Source organism: Chiloscyllium plagiosum, unplaced genomic scaffold, assembly GCF_037043375.1.
Source record: "Chiloscyllium plagiosum isolate Xiang-an unplaced genomic scaffold, Cpla_swu_hap1 HiC_scaffold_13, whole genome shotgun sequence".
Lineage (NCBI taxonomy): Eukaryota > Metazoa > Chordata > Chondrichthyes > Orectolobiformes > Hemiscylliidae > Chiloscyllium > Chiloscyllium plagiosum.
In genome coordinates, this window is record NW_028270151.1 from 33,860,973 (window position 1) to 33,880,924 (window position 19,952).

The 19,952-nt window shown below is 39.4% G+C and overlaps 1 protein-coding gene across 1 annotated transcript in view; it reads right to left on the minus strand.

Moving 5' to 3' along the window:
- The window catches only part of LOC122556387 (uncharacterized), a 237,644-nt gene that overhangs the window by 67,508 nt on the left and 150,184 nt on the right, over positions 1-19,952 (minus strand). Inside the window, exons 58-71 of the mRNA XM_087993952.1 lie at positions 19,739-19,858; positions 17,894-18,013; positions 16,756-16,875; positions 15,094-15,213; positions 13,926-14,045; positions 12,081-12,200; positions 10,943-11,062; positions 9,281-9,400; positions 8,113-8,232; positions 6,267-6,386; positions 5,129-5,248; positions 3,467-3,586; positions 2,299-2,418; positions 453-572 (exon numbers count right to left, since the gene is read on the minus strand). Coding sequence (XP_087850078.1) covers positions 453-572; positions 2,299-2,418; positions 3,467-3,586; positions 5,129-5,248; positions 6,267-6,386; positions 8,113-8,232; positions 9,281-9,400; positions 10,943-11,062; positions 12,081-12,200; positions 13,926-14,045; positions 15,094-15,213; positions 16,756-16,875; positions 17,894-18,013; positions 19,739-19,858 — 1,680 coding nt within the window. The remainder of the gene's footprint in view (positions 1-452; positions 573-2,298; positions 2,419-3,466; positions 3,587-5,128; positions 5,249-6,266; positions 6,387-8,112; positions 8,233-9,280; positions 9,401-10,942; positions 11,063-12,080; positions 12,201-13,925; positions 14,046-15,093; positions 15,214-16,755; positions 16,876-17,893; positions 18,014-19,738; positions 19,859-19,952) is intronic.

The window sequence follows — 19,952 nt, forward strand, 5'->3', positions numbered from 1 at the left end:
TCAACTTCAGTTATTTCATCATGAGTTGCTGAGAAATTAGACAGACAATGCAATAAAAGTCTCCAGGCACAAAACAACGTAACATCCAGACCAATATCTCAGCTGTAAGGAGAGATATTTTTGTTGGAAATCATATCATATTTAGACTGAATACATTCACAATAAATTATTTTCCCCATTCTTAAAGTAATCATTCACTATTTTGCTATATCACACCTATATCAACACAACCATTTGTTTTGAATGTCCAAAAATTTGAATGAAAGCAATGGGCCTCATTGAGTCTCTGATTCTCGCCCATTATTTGTCTGGTTCTTTCATGAATTTCAATCTCAGGATATTCATCATCTCATTTTTGCTGAATTAAAAATGTCAGTAGGTACAATTTCTGTCATTGAATTACAAGGACACATTGATGTAATTCTATGTGTCTATAGAATTACATCCCTCACCTGTGCAGTTGGGGCCTTCATATCCTGCTCGACATATACAGTTGTACGATCCAACAGTATTGACACACATGGTGTTGTTTTTCCAGGAACACACAGAAGGGTCAAGACATTCATCCACATCTAAAAATGTAATGCAGAAAATCAATGTATATTCTAGTGTTTATTGGTGAGCAGTTTCTAGTGATCGGTAGCTTTCCTTTCGTTATTCAAATACAGGTTAGATTGGCACAATGAAAAGAATTGCCTGGGAATTTGGATCAATGTGTGATAGGGTTTCATAGTTGATTAGTTTGACTGGAATTGGAGATTGAGGAGTGATGTGCTTGTTTTATTTTTCTGTGTTGTGTGTTTTGGGAGTGTAGGACCTGGGTTTTAGTTTTGATTTGGAATTGTTACGTTCTTACCTATTTTTTCTGTTGTTGGTGTGCCCATGTTTGGAGGGGTGGGAGAGCCCTGATTTAGGGATTTTGGTGAGTTGCTACGAAGTGTGGAGGACAACAACACTACTACTGTATGGTGCTGGGTAACTTGTGGTACATTGGGTCAGGTTCACCATGGGGCCATGCAGAGCGAAACAGTCTTTGTCAGCAGTTGTCCCATTAGTTTGACAGATTAGATTTCTTACAGTGTGGAAACAGGCCCTTCGGCCCAACAAGTCCACACCGCCCCGCCGAAGCGCAACGCACCCGTACCCCTACACTTATCCCTAACCTAACACTACGGGCAATTTAGCATGGCTAATTCACCTGACCTGCACATCTTTGGACTGTGGGAGGAAACCGGAGCATCCGGAGGTAACCCACGCAGACACGGGGAGAACGTGCAAACTCCACACAGTCAGTCGCCTGAGGCGGGAATTGAACCCGGGTCTCCGGCGCTGTGAGGCAGCAGTGCTAACTACTGTGCCACCCGTGCCGCCCACAAAATCCAGTATAATCAGGGCTGCGGAGTTGCTTTGAGACATTGAAGAGAAAATTGTCTGATAGTCAGTGAGTCGGTATGCGGATACGAGAAACAGGAGGCTGAATTCCTATGCGAGTAAGACGATAGGGCAGAAACCTACTGTAAGCTAATTTTCAGGAAAATCCACACGATTGCCTTGCTCCTGCTTATTCCAGGGTGACCGTGCACTGTGCTTTATCTCTCTGTAAGGTTGATGTTAGATTAAAAGAGTTCCACCTTTGATTTTTACATTTGTCATGAGCCACGTCAGAGAGGTGTTATTCAGCATACCACAGTTTGCATTTTCTCCTGTGCAATTTACATCTTTGTTTACTTGCTAATACTAAAACTTTTCGCCTCTATGTTCAGAAACAGATGGTAAAGTAAATCAAAATACATAGTCTTCAAGCCAGGTCTCGGTGTGCTACTTCACTTGTCCAGTATTGCCAGCAGCTGGGATAATACACTTGGATGTTGCTAAAAAGTATAAAGCAACTCAGTGATCTCAACAGACGTTCCTTGGGGATGTGGGGATATAACTGAGGATTGAGAAGGTGCACTTGTTGGAGGATCATGGGGAGAGTAAAGCAGCAGTTCTCTGTCAAAGAAAAAGCAGAATATGCTGATGGAAATTCAGTGACAGAGGTAGGTATAATGGAATGATTATGCGGAAATAAATATAGCTTCCTACAAGAAGTAGGTGTAATTTTGAAGATGAGAGGGACGTTATAAAATCACACTTCTTAAATTATATTCAAACATAGTAATATTGATTTGTGTGTACTTTTTCTTCCTTTAATTTTATGAATGTGATGCTTTACTCAGAATATCAAAACTTAGAGAATAATTATTAAAAGATGAGTTCCTTGAAGAATACAGATTGCAACAGAATTCCAGTCCTCACCTGTGCAGTTGTGACCACTGTATCCCTTTATGCATGAACAATTGAAAGAGCCATCAGTATTCACACATTTGCTGTTGTTTTTCCATGAACAGATATCATTGTCAAGGCATTCGTCCACATCTGAAGCAAAATGCAGAAATAGTAAGTCAATATTATATTATGATTTCCAAATTTATTCCAAAATGAACACATATAATTGCCCAAAGCTGCATTTGTGGTCGTGAACGTAATTTTTTCTGTTTCTCATTTGTGATACTAATGAGAGCATCCATCCATAAAGAGGAGCATTAATCTAATCAATGCTGTTGGAGGTTTTTTGATTAGGTTTCTCACGACGAGTTAATTCAGGTTAAGTACTTTTGGAGCATTCGGTTTGTGAAGTCTTGAGGATAGCTTAGACAGAATGATACGACAGGCTTCTCCACTTTGATAGGTGATCATAAGATGGTTGACATAACTGTCCCTCAAGCAATTATTAGTTTTGCAGCCAGCACAAGATATCACACTTGTCTCCTTTGTATATCTTACTGCACTCATAACCTTCCTGTGTGTGAGCCTGAGTCTCGCTATCTGTTTATCACCCATCAGATACAGATAGAGGGTGATCAAAGAAACTTCTGAAAGTGAATACCTTTTGTTTCACAGAGAGGCAACTAAGACAGTGTGCTTGGGCATATCGCCATGTTCTGACTTACGGGACACAATTTCACTTCCAGTTACTTCATCATCAATTCCTTCTCTTTTTCAACCGATGTTTATGAGAATTGCTGAGAAATTAAACATTCAACAGTTTCCAGGCACAAAACAAAGTAATATCGGGGCCAGGATCTCAACTGAAAGGATAGATATTTTTGTTGGAAACCATATCATATTCAGACTGAATACATTCACAGTACATTATTTTCCCCAGTTTTCAAGGAACCGTTCACTATTTTCCTATATCACATGTGGATCAATACAACAATCTGCTTTGAATGTCCAAACATTTTACTGAAATCTAATGCCTCATGGGCTCTCTGATTCTGGCCCATCATTTGTATGTGTCTTTCATGAATTTCAATAGAAAGATATTCATCATCTCATTTTTGCTGGATTAAAAAGGTTAACAGGTACAACTGCTGTCATTGAATTACAAGGACAGAGGCTTCCATCAAATTACATTGCTCACCTGTGCAGTTACGGCCTTCATATCCTGCTCGACATGCACAGTTGTATGATCCAACAGTATTGACACACATGGTGTTGTTTTTCCAGGAACACACAGAAGGGTCAAGACATTCATCCACATCTAAAAATGTAATGCAGAAAATCAATGTATATTCTTGTGTTTATTGGTGAGCAATTTCTAGTGATCGGTAGCTTTTGTTTCGGTATTCAAATACAGGTTGGATCGACCTACCGAAAAGAATTGACTGGGAATTTTGATCAATGTGTAATGGTGTTTCATAGTTGATTGCTTTTGACTGGAACAACAGGTAGAGGACTGATGTACTTATTTTGTTTCTCTGTGTTGTGTGTTTTGGAGGTGTAGAACCTGATTTTTATTTTTGATTTGGAATTGTTCCATTCTTATTTATTTGTTCTGTTGTTGGTGTCAGCATGTCTGTAGACTTGTGCCTATGTTTAGGTTGGCCAGGAGAGCCCTTGATTGAGGTATTTTGGTGAGGTGCTGCACAGTGTGGAGGACAGCAGCATTACTGCTGCCTGGGGCTGGGTCACTGGTGGTACATTGGGTCAGTTTCTCCATGGGGTCAGGCAGTGAGCTGGTTCAGTCAGACCAAAACTGTCTTTATCAGCAGTTGTCCAAATAGTTTGAGAGAACCCAGTAAAATCAGGGCTGCAGAGATGCTTTGAGACATTGAAGAGAAAATTATCTGATAGTCAGTGAGTCTATGTGTGAATACTTGAAAGAGGAGGCTGAAAATCTGTGCTTGTAAGAAGACAGACCAGAAACCTACTGGAAGCTGATTTTCTGGAAAATCAACAAGATTGCCTTGCTCCTGCTTACAATTCAGTGAGAAGAAGCCTCCCAAAATCCAAACAGCCATGGTAATTCGACACAAAATGTTCGCGTGATTCCAGGGTGACTGTGCACTGTGCTTTATCTCTCTGTAAGGTTGATGTTGGACTAAAAGAGTTCAACCTTTGATTTTTACATTTGTCATGAGCCACGTCAGAGAGGTCTTATTCAGCATACCACAATTTGCATTTTCTCCTTTGCAATTTACATCTTTGTTTACTTGCTAATACTAAAACTTTTCGCCTCTATGTTCAGAAACAGATGGTAAAGTAAATCAAAATACATAGTCTTCAAGCCAGGTCTCGGTGTGCTACTTCACTTGTCCAGTATTGCCAGCAGCTGGGATAATACACACTAGATGGGCCTAAAAAGTATAAAGCAACTCAGTGATCTCAACAGATGTTCCTTGGGGATGTGGGGATATAACTGAGGATTGAGAAGGTGCACTTGTTGCATTATTTGGAGGATCATGGGGAGAGTAAAGCAGCAGTTCTCTGTCAAAGAAAAAGCAGAATATGCTGATGGGAATTCAGTGACAGAGGTAGGTATAATGGAATGATTATGAGGAAATAAATATAGCTTCCTTCAAGAAGTAGGTGTAATTTTGAAGATGAGAGGGACGTTATAAAATCACCCTTGTTAAATTATATTCAAACATAGTAATATTGATTTGTGTGTACTTTTTGAAAAACATCTTCCTTTAATATTATGAATGTGATGTTTTATTCAGAATATCAAAACTTCGAGAATAATTGTTGAAAAGATGAGTTCCTTGAAGGATACAGATTGCAACAGAATTCCAGTCCTCACCTGTGCAGTTGTGACCACTGTATCCCTTTACGCATGAACAATTGAAAGAGCCATCAGTATTCACACATTTGCTGTTGTTTTTCCATGAACAGATATCATTGTCAAGACATTCATCCACATCTGAAGCAAAAATGCAGAAATAGTAAGTCAATATTATATTATGGTTTCCAAATTTATTCCAAAATGGTCACATGTAATTCCCCAAAGCTGCATTTGTGGTAGCAAGCGTCCGTTTTCTTTTTCTCTTTTGGGATTTTAATTGAAGCATCCATCGATAAAGAAGAGCATTTATCTAATCAATGCTGTTGGAGGTTTTGCAATTTGTTTTCACAGGGCGAGTTAATTCTGGTTAAGTACATTTGGAGCATTCGGTTTGTGAAGTCTTGAGGATAGCTTATAGAAGAAATGATACGACAGGCTTCTCCACTTTGATAGGTGATCATAAGGTAGTCGAAAAGTGACATAACTGTCCCTCAAGCAAAACATCAACTTTTCTCCATGTATACCTTACTGCACTCATAACCTTCCTTTGTGAGCCTGAGTCTCTCCACCTGTTTATCACCCATCAGATATAGATAGAGGGTGATCAAAGAAACTTCTGAAAGTGAATACCCTTTGTTTCACAGAGATACAACTAAGGCAGTGTGCTTGGGCGTTTCCCCACCTCTGATTTACGGGACACAATTTCAACTTCAGTTATTTCATCATGAGTTGCTGAGAAATTAGACAGACAATGCAATAAAAGTCTCCAGGCACAAAACAACGTAACATCCAGACCAATATCTCAGCTGTAAGGAGAGATATTTTTGTTGGAAATCATATCATATTTAGACTGAATACATTCACAATAAATTATTTTCCCCATTCTTAAAGTAATCATTCACTATTTTGCTATATCACACCTATATCAACACAACCATTTGTTTTGAATGTCCAAAAATTTGAATGAAAGCAATGGGCCTCATTGAGTCTCTGATTCTCGCCCATTATTTGTCTGGTTCTTTCATGAATTTCAATCTCAGGATATTCATCATCTCATTTTTGCTGAATTAAAAATGTCAGTAGGTACAATTTCTGTCATTGAATTACAAGGACACATTGATGTAATTCTATGTGTCTATAGAATTACATCCCTCACCTGTGCAGTTGGGGCCTTCATATCCTGCTCGACATATACAGTTGTACGATCCAACAGTATTGACACACATGGTGTTGTTTTTCCAGGAACACACAGAAGGGTCAAGACATTCATCCACATCTAAAAATGTAATGCAGAAAATCAATGTATATTCTAGTGTTTATTGGTGAGCAGTTTCTAGTGATCGGTAGCTTTCCTTTCGTTATTCAAATACAGGTTAGATTGGCACAATGAAAAGAATTGCCTGGGAATTTGGATCAATGTGTGATAGGGTTTCATAGTTGATTAGTTTGACTGGAATTGGAGATTGAGGAGTGATGTGCTTGTTTTATTTTTCTGTGTTGTGTGTTTTGGGAGTGTAGGACCTGGGTTTTAGTTTTGATTTGGAATTGTTACGTTCTTACCTATTTTTTCTGTTGTTGGTGTGCCCATGTTTGGAGGGGTGGGAGAGCCCTGATTTAGGGATTTTGGTGAGTTGCTACGAAGTGTGGAGGACAACAACACTACTACTGTATGGTGCTGGGTAACTTGTGGTACATTGGGTCAGGTTCACCATGGGGCCATGCAGAGCGAAACAGTCTTTGTCAGCAGTTGTCCCATTAGTTTGACAGATTAGATTTCTTACAGTGTGGAAACAGGCCCTTCGGCCCAACAAGTCCACACCGCCCCGCCGAAGCGCAACGCACCCGTACCCCTACACTTATCCCTAACCTAACACTACGGGCAATTTAGCATGGCTAATTCACCTGACCTGCACATCTTTGGACTGTGGGAGGAAACCGGAGCATCCGGAGGTAACCCACGCAGACACGGGGAGAACGTGCAAACTCCACACAGTCAGTCGCCTGAGGCGGGAATTGAACCCGGGTCTCCGGCGCTGTGAGGCAGCAGTGCTAACTACTGTGCCACCCGTGCCGCCCACAAAATCCAGTATAATCAGGGCTGCGGAGTTGCTTTGAGACATTGAAGAGAAAATTGTCTGATAGTCAGTGAGTCGGTATGCGGATACGAGAAACAGGAGGCTGAATTCCTATGCGAGTAAGACGATAGGGCAGAAACCTACTGTAAGCTAATTTTCAGGAAAATCCACACGATTGCCTTGCTCCTGCTTATTCCAGGGTGACCGTGCACTGTGCTTTATCTCTCTGTAAGGTTGATGTTAGATTAAAAGAGTTCCACCTTTGATTTTTACATTTGTCATGAGCCACGTCAGAGAGGTGTTATTCAGCATACCACAGTTTGCATTTTCTCCTGTGCAATTTACATCTTTGTTTACTTGCTAATACTAAAACTTTTCGCCTCTATGTTCAGAAACAGATGGTAAAGTAAATCAAAATACATAGTCTTCAAGCCAGGTCTCGGTGTGCTACTTCACTTGTCCAGTATTGCCAGCAGCTGGGATAATACACTTGGATGTTGCTAAAAAGTATAAAGCAACTCAGTGATCTCAACAGACGTTCCTTGGGGATGTGGGGATATAACTGAGGATTGAGAAGGTGCACTTGTTGGAGGATCATGGGGAGAGTAAAGCAGCAGTTCTCTGTCAAAGAAAAAGCAGAATATGCTGATGGAAATTCAGTGACAGAGGTAGGTATAATGGAATGATTATGCGGAAATAAATATAGCTTCCTACAAGAAGTAGGTGTAATTTTGAAGATGAGAGGGACGTTATAAAATCACACTTCTTAAATTATATTCAAACATAGTAATATTGATTTGTGTGTACTTTTTCTTCCTTTAATTTTATGAATGTGATGCTTTACTCAGAATATCAAAACTTAGAGAATAATTATTAAAAGATGAGTTCCTTGAAGAATACAGATTGCAACAGAATTCCAGTCCTCACCTGTGCAGTTGTGACCACTGTATCCCTTTATGCATGAACAATTGAAAGAGCCATCAGTATTCACACATTTGCTGTTGTTTTTCCATGAACAGATATCATTGTCAAGGCATTCGTCCACATCTGAAGCAAAATGCAGAAATAGTAAGTCAATATTATATTATGATTTCCAAATTTATTCCAAAATGAACACATATAATTGCCCAAAGCTGCATTTGTGGTCGTGAACGTAATTTTTTCTGTTTCTCATTTGTGATACTAATGAGAGCATCCATCCATAAAGAGGAGCATTAATCTAATCAATGCTGTTGGAGGTTTTTTGATTAGGTTTCTCACGACGAGTTAATTCAGGTTAAGTACTTTTGGAGCATTCGGTTTGTGAAGTCTTGAGGATAGCTTAGACAGAATGATACGACAGGCTTCTCCACTTTGATAGGTGATCATAAGATGGTTGACATAACTGTCCCTCAAGCAATTATTAGTTTTGCAGCCAGCACAAGATATCACACTTGTCTCCTTTGTATATCTTACTGCACTCATAACCTTCCTGTGTGTGAGCCTGAGTCTCGCTATCTGTTTATCACCCATCAGATACAGATAGAGGGTGATCAAAGAAACTTCTGAAAGTGAATACCTTTTGTTTCACAGAGAGGCAACTAAGACAGTGTGCTTGGGCATATCGCCATGTTCTGACTTACGGGACACAATTTCACTTCCAGTTACTTCATCATCAATTCCTTCTCTTTTTCAACCGATGTTTATGAGAATTGCTGAGAAATTAAACATTCAACAGTTTCCAGGCACAAAACAAAGTAATATCGGGGCCAGGATCTCAACTGAAAGGATAGATATTTTTGTTGGAAACCATATCATATTCAGACTGAATACATTCACAGTACATTATTTTCCCCAGTTTTCAAGGAACCATTCACTATTTTCCTATATCACATGTGGATCAATACAACAATCTGCTTTGAATGTCCAAACATTTTACTGAAATCTAATGCCTCATGGGCTCTCTGATTCTGGCCCATCATTTGTATGTGTCTTTCATGAATTTCAATAGAAAGATATTCATCATCTCATTTTTGCTGGATTAAAAAGGTTAACAGGTACAACTGCTGTCATTGAATTACAAGGACAGAGGCTTCCATCAAATTACATTGCTCACCTGTGCAGTTACGGCCTTCATATCCTGCTCGACATGCACAGTTGTATGATCCAACAGTATTGACACACATGGTGTTGTTTTTCCAGGAACACACAGAAGGGTCAAGACATTCATCCACATCTAAAAATGTAATGCAGAAAATCAATGTATATTCTTGTGTTTATTGGTGAGCAATTTCTAGTGATCGGTAGCTTTTGTTTCGGTATTCAAATACAGGTTGGATCGACCTACCGAAAAGAATTGACTGGGAATTTTGATCAATGTGTAATGGTGTTTCATAGTTGATTGCTTTTGACTGGAACAACAGGTAGAGGACTGATGTACTTATTTTGTTTCTCTGTGTTGTGTGTTTTGGAGGTGTAGAACCTGATTTTTATTTTTGATTTGGAATTGTTCCATTCTTATTTATTTGTTCTGTTGTTGGTGTCAGCATGTCTGTAGACTTGTGCCTATGTTTAGGTTGGCCAGGAGAGCCCTTGATTGAGGTATTTTGGTGAGGTGCTGCACAGTGTGGAGGACAGCAGCATTACTGCTGCCTGGGGCTGGGTCACTGGTGGTACATTGGGTCAGTTTCTCCATGGGGTCAGGCAGTGAGCTGGTTCAGTCAGACCAAAACTGTCTTTATCAGCAGTTGTCCAAATAGTTTGAGAGAACCCAGTAAAATCAGGGCTGCAGAGATGCTTTGAGACATTGAAGAGAAAATTATCTGATAGTCAGTGAGTCTATGTGTGAATACTTGAAAGAGGAGGCTGAAAATCTGTGCTTGTAAGAAGACAGACCAGAAACCTACTGGAAGCTGATTTTCTGGAAAATCAACAAGATTGCCTTGCTCCTGCTTACAATTCAGTGAGAAGAAGCCTCCCAAAATCCAAACAGCCATGGTAATTCGACACAAAATGTTCGCGTGATTCCAGGGTGACTGTGCACTGTGCTTTATCTCTCTGTAAGGTTGATGTTGGACTAAAAGAGTTCAACCTTTGATTTTTACATTTGTCATGAGCCACGTCAGAGAGGTCTTATTCAGCATACCACAATTTGCATTTTCTCCTTTGCAATTTACATCTTTGTTTACTTGCTAATACTAAAACTTTTCGCCTCTATGTTCAGAAACAGATGGTAAAGTAAATCAAAATACATAGTCTTCAAGCCAGGTCTCGGTGTGCTACTTCACTTGTCCAGTATTGCCAGCAGCTGGGATAATACACACTAGATGGGCCTAAAAAGTATAAAGCAACTCAGTGATCTCAACAGATGTTCCTTGGGGATGTGGGGATATAACTGAGGATTGAGAAGGTGCACTTGTTGCATTATTTGGAGGATCATGGGGAGAGTAAAGCAGCAGTTCTCTGTCAAAGAAAAAGCAGAATATGCTGATGGGAATTCAGTGACAGAGGTAGGTATAATGGAATGATTATGAGGAAATAAATATAGCTTCCTTCAAGAAGTAGGTGTAATTTTGAAGATGAGAGGGACGTTATAAAATCACCCTTGTTAAATTATATTCAAACATAGTAATATTGATTTGTGTGTACTTTTTGAAAAACATCTTCCTTTAATATTATGAATGTGATGTTTTATTCAGAATATCAAAACTTCGAGAATAATTGTTGAAAAGATGAGTTCCTTGAAGGATACAGATTGCAACAGAATTCCAGTCCTCACCTGTACAGTTGTGACCACTGTATCCCTTTACGCATGAACAATTGAAAGAGCCATCAGTATTCACACATTTGCTGTTGTTTTTCCATGAACAGATATCATTGTCAAGACATTCATCCACATCTGAAGCAAAAATGCAGAAATAGTAAGTCAATATTATATTATGGTTTCCAAATTTATTCCAAAATGGTCACATGTAATTCCCCAAAGCTGCATTTGTGGTAGCAAGCGTCCGTTTTCTTTTTCTCTTTTGGGATTTTAATTGAAGCATCCATCGATAAAGAAGAGCATTTATCTAATCAATGCTGTTGGAGGTTTTGCAATTTGTTTTCACAGGGCGAGTTAATTCTGGTTAAGTACATTTGGAGCATTCGGTTTGTGAAGTCTTGAGGATAGCTTATAGAAGAAATGATACGACAGGCTTCTCCACTTTGATAGGTGATCATAAGGTAGTCGAAAAGTGACATAACTGTCCCTCAAGCAAAACATCAATTTTTCTCCTTGTATACCTTACTGCACTCATAACCTTCCTTTGTGAGCCTGAGTCTCTCCAACTGTTTATCACCCATCAGATACAGATAGAGGGTGATCAAAGAAACTTCTGAAAGTGAATACCCTTTGTTTCACAGAGATACAACTAAGGCAGTGTGCTTGGGCGTTTCCCCACCTCTGATTTACGGGACACAATTACAACTTCAGTTATTTCATCATGATTTGCTGAGAAATTAGACAGACAATGCAATAAATGTCTCCAGGCACAAAACAACGTAACATCCAGACCAATATCTCAGCTGTAAGGAGAGATATTTTTGTTGGAAGTCATATCATATTTAGACTGAATACATTCACAATAAATTATTTTCCCCATTCTTAAAGTAATCATTCACTATTTTGCTATATCACACCTATATCAACACAACCATTTGTTTTGAATGTCCAAAAATTTGAATGAAAGCAATGGGCCTCATTGAGTCTCTGATTCTCGCCCATTATTTGTCTGGTTCTTTCATGAATTTCAATCTCAGGATATTCATCATCTCATTTTTGCTGAATTAAAAATGTCAGTAGGTACAATTTCTGTCATTGAATTACAAGGACACATTGATGTAATTCTATGTGTCTATAGAATTACATCCCTCACCTGTGCAGTTGGGGCCTTCATATCCTGCTCGACATATACAGTTGTACGATCCAACAGTATTGACACACATGGTGTTGTTTTTCCAGGAACACACAGAAGGGTCAAGACATTCATCCACATCTAAAAATGTAATGCAGAAAATCAATGTATATTCTAGTGTTTATTGGTGAGCAGTTTCTAGTGATCGGTAGCTTTCCTTTCGTTATTCAAATACAGGTTAGATTGGCACAATGAAAAGAATTGCCTGGGAATTTGGATCAATGTGTGATAGGGTTTCATAGTTGATTAGTTTGACTGGAATTGGAGATTGAGGAGTGATGTGCTTGTTTTATTTTTCTGTGTTGTGTGTTTTGGGAGTGTAGGACCTGAGTTTTAGTTTTGATTTGGAATTGTTACGTTCTTACCTATTTTTTCTGTTGTTGGTGTGCCCATGTTTGGAGGGCTGGGAGAGCCCTGATTTAGGGATTTTGGTGAGTTGCTACGAAGTGTGGAGGACAACAACACTAATACTGCATGGTGCTGGGTAACTTGTGGTACATTGGGTCAGGTTCTCCATGGGGTCATGCAGAGCGAAACAGTCTTTGTCAGCAGTTGTCCCATTAGTTTGACAGATTAGATTTCTTACAGTGTGGAAACAGGCCCTTCGGCCCAACAAGTCCACACCGCCCCGCCGAAGCGCAACGCACCCGTACCCCTACACTTATCCCTAACCTAACACTACGGGCAATTTAGCATGGCTAATTCACCTGACCTGCACATTTTTGGACTGTGGGAGGAAACCGGAGCATCCGGAGGTAACCCACGCAGACACGGGGAGAACGTGCAAACTCCACACAGTCAGTCGCCTGAGGCGGGAATTGAACCCGGGTCTCCGGCGCTGTGAGGCAGCAGTGCTAACTACTGTGCCACCGTGCTGCCCACAAAATCCAGTATAATCAGGGCTGCGGAGTTGCTTTGAGACATTGAAGAGAAAATTGTCTGATAGTCAGTGAGTCGGTATGCGGATACGAGAAACAGGAGGCTGAATTCCTATGCGAGTAAGACGATAGGGCAGAAACCTACTGTAAGCTAATTTTCAGGAAAATCCACATGATTGCCTTGCTCCTGCTTATTCCAGGGTGACCGTGCACTGTGTTTTATGTCTCTGTAAGGTTGATGTTAGATTAAAAGAGTTCCACCTTTGATTTTTACATTTGTCATGAGCCACGTCAGAGAGGTCTTATTCAGCATACCACAGTTTGCATTTTCTCCTGTGCAATTTACATCTTTGTTTACTTGCTAATACTAAAACTTTTCGCCTCTATGTTCAGAAACAGATGGTAAAGTAAATCAAAATACATAGTCTTCAAGCCAGGTCTCGGTGTGCTACTTCACTTGTCCAGTATTGCCAGCAGCTGGGATAATACACTTGGATGTTGCTAAAAAGTATAAAGCAACTCAGTGATCTCAACAGACGTTCCTTGGGGATGTGGGGATATAACTGAGGATTGAGAAGGTGCACTTGTTGGAGGATCATGGGGAGAGTAAAGCAGCAGTTCTCTGTCAAAGAAAAAGCAGAATATGCTGATGGAAATTCAGTGACAGAGGTAGGTATAATGGAATGATTATGCGGAAATAAATATAGCTTCCTACAAGAAGTAGGTGTAATTTTGAAGATGAGAGGGACGTTATAAAATCACACTTCTTAAATTATATTCAAACATAGTAATATTGATTTGTGTGTACTTTTTCTTCCTTTAATTTTATGAATGTGATGCTTTAATCAGAATATCAAAACTTAGAGAATAATTGTTAAAAGATGAGTTCCTTGAAGAATACAGATTGCAACAGAATTCCAGTCCTCACCTGTGCAGTTGTGACCACTGTATCCCTTTATGCATGAACAATTGAAAGAGCCATCAGTATTCACACATTTGCTGTTGTTTTTCCATGAACAGATATCATTGTCAAGGCATTCGTCCACATCTGAAGCAAAATGCAGAAATAGTAAGTCAATATTATATTATGATTTCCAAATTTATTCCAAAATGAACACATATAATTGCCCAAAGCTGCATTTGTGGTCGTGAACGTAATTTTTTCTGTTTCTCATTTGTGATACTAATGAGAGCATCCATCCATAAAGAGGAGCATTAATCTAATCAATGCTGTTGGAGGTTTTTTGATTAGGTTTCTCACGACGAGTTAATTCAGGTTAAGTACTTTTGGAGCATTCGGTTTGTGAAGTCTTGAGGATAGCTTAGACAGAATGATACGACAGGCTTCTCCACTTTGATAGGTGATCATAAGATGGTTGACATAACTGTCCCTCAAGCAATTATTAGTTTTGCAGCCAGCACAAGATATCACACTTGTCTCCTTTGTATATCTTACTGCACTCATAACCTTCCTGTGTGTGAGCCTGAGTCTCGCTATCTGTTTATCACCCATCAGATACAGATAGAGGGTGATCAAAGAAACTTCTGAAAGTGAATACCTTTTGTTTCACAGAGAGACAACTAAGACAGTGTGCTTGGGCATATCGCCATGTTCTGACTTACGGGACACAATTTCAATTCCAGTTACTTCATCATCAATTTCTTCTCTTTTTCAACCGATGTTTATGAGAATTGCTGAGAAATTAAACATTCAACAGTTTCCAGGCACAAAACAAAGTAATATCGGGGCCAATATCTCAACTGAAAGGATAGATATTTTTGTTGGAAACCATATCATATTCAGACTGAATACATTCACAGTACATTATTTTCCCCAGTTTTCAAGGAACCGTTCATTATTTTCCTATATCACATGTGGATCAATACAACAATCTGCTTTGAATGTCCAAACATTTTACTGAAATCTAATGCCTCATGGGCTCTCTGATTCTTGCCCATCATTTGTATGTGTCCTTCATGAATTTCAATAGAAAGATATTCATCATCTCATTTTTGCTGGATTAAAAAGGTTAACAGGTACAACTGCTGTCATTGAATTACAAGGACAGAGGCTTCCATCAAATTACATTGCTCACCTGTGCAGTTACGGCCTTCATATCCTGCTCGACATGCACAGTTGTATGATCCAACAGTATTGACACACATGGTGTTGTTTTTCCAGGAACACACAGAAGGGTCAAGACATTCATCCACATCTAAAAATGTAATGCAGAAAATCAATGTATATTCTTGTGTTTATTGGTGAGCAATTTCTAGTGATCGGTAGCTTTTGTTTCGGTATTCAAATACAGGTTGGATCGACCTACCGAAAAGAATTGACTGGGAATTTTGATCAATGTGTAATGGTGTTTCATAGTTGATTGCTTTTGACTGGAACAACAGGTAGAGGACTGATGTACTTATTTTGTTTCTCTGTGTTGTGTGTTTTGGAGGTGGAGAACCTGAATTTTATTTTTGATTTGGAATTGTTCCATCCTTATTTATTTGTTCTGTTGTTGGTGTCAGCATGTCTGTAGACTTGTGCCTATGTTTAGGTTGGCCAGGAGAGCCCTTGATTGAGGTATTTTGGTGAGGTGCTACACAGTGTGGAGGACAGCAGCATTACTATTGCCTGGGGCTTGGTCACTGGTGGTACATTGGGTCAGTTTCTCCATGGGGTCAGGCAGTGAGCTGGTTCAGTCAGACCAAAACTGTCTTTATCAGCAGTTGTCCAAATAGTTTGAGAGAACCCAGTAAAATCAGGGCTGCAGAGATGCTTTGAGACAGTGAAGAGAAAATTATCTGATAGTCAGTGAGTCTATGTGTGAATACTTGAAAGAGGAGGCTGAAAATCTGTGCTTGTAAGAAGACAGACCAGAAACCTACTGAAAGCTGATTTTCTGGAAAATCAACAAGATTGCCTTGCTCCTGCTTACAATTCAGTGAGAAGAAGCCTCCCAAAAGCCATACAGCCATGGTAATTCGACACAAAATGTTCGCGTGATTCCAGGGTGACTGTGCACTGTGCTTTATCTCTCTGTAAGGTTGATTTTGGACTAAAAGAGTTCAACCTTTGATTTTTACATTTGTCATGAGCCACGTCAGAGAGGTCTTATTCAGCATACCACAGTTTGCATTTTCTCCTGTGCAATTTACATCTTTGTTTACTTGCTAATACTAAAACTTTTCGCCTCTATGTTCAGAAACAGATGGTAAAGTAAATCAAAATACATAGTCTTCAAGCCAGGTCTCGGTGTGCTACTTCACTTGTCCAGTATTGCCAGCAGCTGGGATAATACACACTAGATGGGCCTAAAAAGTATAAAGCAACTCAGTGATCTCAACAGATGTTCCTTGGGGATGTGGGGATATAACTGAGAATTGAGAAGGTGCACTTGTTGCATTATTTGGAGGATCATGGGGAGAGTAAAGCAGCAGTTCTCTGTCAAAGAAAAAGCAGAATATGCTGATGGGAATTCAGTGACAGAGGTAGGTATAATGGAATGATTATGAGGAAATAAATATAGCTTCCTTCAAGAAGTAGGTGTAATTTTGAAGATGAGAGGGACGTTATAAAATCACCCTTGTTAAATTATATTCAAACATAGTAATATTGATTTGTGTGTACTTTTTGAAAAACATCTTCCTTTAATATTATGAATGTGATGTTTTATTCAGAATATCAAAACTTCGAGAATAATTGTTGAAAAGATGAGTTCCTTGAAGGATACAGATTGCAACAGAATTCCAGTCCTCACCTGTACAGTTGTGACCACTGTATCCCTTTACGCATGAACAATTGAAAGAGCCATCAGTATTCACACATTTGCTGTTGTTTTTCCATGAACAGATATCATTGTCAAGACATTCATCCACATCTGAAGCAAAAATGCAGAAATAGTAAGTCAATATTATATTATGGTTTCCAAATTTATTCCAAAATGGTCACATGTAATTCCCCAAAGCTGCATTTGTGGTAGCAAGCGTCCGTTTTCTTTTTCTCTTTTGGGATTTTAATTGAAGCATCCATCGATAAAGAAGAGCATTTATCTAATCAATGCTGTTGGAGGTTTTGCAATTTGTTTTCACAGGGCGAGTTAATTCTGGTTAAGTACATTTGGAGCATTCGGTTTGTGAAGTCTTGAGGATAGCTTATAGAAGAAATGATACGACAGGCTTCTCCACTTTGATAGGTGATCATAAGGTAGTCGAAAAGTGACATAACTGTCCCTCAAGTAAAACATCAATTTTTCTCCTTGTATACCTTACTGCACTCATAACCTTCCTTTGTGAGCCTGAGTCTCTCCAACTGTTTATCACCCATCAGATACAGATAGAGGGTGATCAAAGAAACTTCTGAAAGTGAATACCCTTTGTTTCACAGAGATACAACTAAGGCAGTGTGCTTGGGCGTTTCCCCACCTCTGATTTACGGGACACAATTTCAACTTCAGTTATTTCATCATGATTTGCTGAGAAATTAGACAGACAATGCAATAAATGTCTCCAGGCACAAAACAACGTAACATCCAGACCAATATCTCAGCTGTAAGGAGAGATATTTTTGTTGGAAATCATATCATATTTAGACTGAATACATTCACAATAAATTATTTTCCCCATTCTTAAAGTAATCATTCACTATTTTGCTATATCACACCTATATCAACACAACCATTTGTTTTGAATGTCCAAAAATTTGAATGAAAGCAATGGGCCTCATTGAGTCTCTGATTCTCGCCCATTATTTGTCTGGTTCTTTCATGAATTTCAATCTCAGGATATTCATCATCTCATTTTTGCTGAATTAAAAATGCCAGTAGGTACAATTTCTGTCATTGAATTACAAGGACACATTGATGTAATTCTATGTGTCTATAGAATTACATCCCTCACCTGTGCAGTTGGGGCCTTCATATCCTGCTCGACATATACAGTTGTACGATCCAACAGTATTGACACACATGGTGTTGTTTTTCCAGGAACACACAGAAGGGTCAAGACATTCATCCACATCTAAAAATGTAATGCAGAAAATCAATGTATATTCTAGTGTTTATTGGTGAGCAGTTTCTAGTGATCGGTAGCTTTCCTTTCGTTATTCAAATACAGGTTAGATTGGCACAATGAAAAGAATTGCCTGGGAATTTGGATCAATGTGTGATAGGGTTTCATAGTTGATTAGTTTGACTGGAATTGGAGATTGATGAGTGATGTGCTTGTTTTATTTTTCTGTGTTGTGTGTTTTGGGAGTGTAGGACCTGGGTTTTAGTTTTGATTTGGAATTGTTACGTTCTTACCTATTTTTTCTGTTGTTGGTGTGCCCATGTTTGGAGGGGTGGGAGAGCCCTGATTTAGGGATTTTGGTGAGTTGCTACGAAGTGTGGAGGACAACAACACTACTACTGCATGGTGCTGGGTAACTTGTGGTACATTGGGTCAGGTTCACCATGGGGTCATGCAGAGCGAAACAGTCTTTGTCAGCAGTTGTCCCATTAGTTTGACAGATTAGATTTCTTACAGTGTGGAAACAGGCCCTTCGGCCCAACAAGTCCACACCGCCCCGCCGAAGCGCAACGCACCCATACCCCTACACTTATCCCTAACCTAACACTACGGGCAATTTAGCATGGCTAATTCACCTGACCTGCACATCTTTGGACTGTGGGAGGAAACCGGAGCATCCGGAGGTAACCCACGCAGACACGGGGAGAACGTGCAAACTCCACACAGTCAGTCGCCTGAGGCGGGAATTGAACCCAGGTCTCCGGCGCTGTGAGGCAGCAGTGCTAACTACTGTGCCACCGTGCTGCCCACAAAATCCAGTATAATCAGGGCTGCGGAGTTGCTTTGAGACATTGAAGAGAAAATTGTCTGATAGTCAGTGAGTCGGTATGCGGATACGAGAAACAGGAGGCTGAATTCCTATGCGAGTAAGACGATAGGGCAGAAACCTACTGTAAGCTAATTTTCAGGAAAATCCACACGATTGCCTTGCTCCTGCTTATTCCAGGGTGACCGTGCACTGTGTTTTATGTCTCTGTAAGGTTGATGTTAGATTAAAAGAGTTCCACCTTTGTTTTTTACATTTGTCATGAGCCACGTCAGAGAGGTCTTATTCAGCATACCACAGTTTGCATTTTCTCCTGTGCAATTTACATCTTTGTTTACTTGCTAATACTAAAACTTTTCGCCTCTATGTTCAGAAACAGATGGTAAAGTAAATCAAAATACATAGTCTTCAAGCCAGGTCTCGGTGTGCTACTTCACTTGTCCAGTATTGCCAGCAGCTGGGATAATACACTTGGATGTTGCTAAAAAGTATAAAGGAACTCAGTGATCTCAACAGACGTTCCTTGGGGATGTGGGGATATAACTGAGGATTGAGAAGGTGCACTTGTTGGAGGATCATGGGGAGAGTAAAGCAGCAGTTCTCTGTCAAAGAAAAAGCAGAATATGCTGATGGAAATTCAGTGACAGAGGTAGGTATAATGGAATGATTATGCGGAAATAAATATAGCTTCCTACAAGAAGTAGGTGTAATTTTGAAGATGAGAGGGACGTTATAAAATCACACTTCTTAAATTATATTCAAACATAGTAATATTGATTTGTGTGTACTTTTTCTTCCTTTAATTTTATGAATGTGATGTTTTACTCAGAATATCAAAACTTAGAGAATAATTATTAAAAGATGAGTTCCTTGAAGAATACAGATTGCAACAGAATTCCAGTCCTCACCTGTGCAGTTGTGACCACTGTATCCCTTTATGCATGAACAATTGAAAGAGCCATCAGTATTCACACATTTGCTGTTGTTTTTCCATGAACAGATATCATTGTCAAGGCATTCGTCCACATCTGAAGCAAAATGCAGAAATAGTAAGTCAATATTATATTATGATTTCCAAATTTATTCCAAAATGAACACATATAATTGCCCAAAGCTGCATTT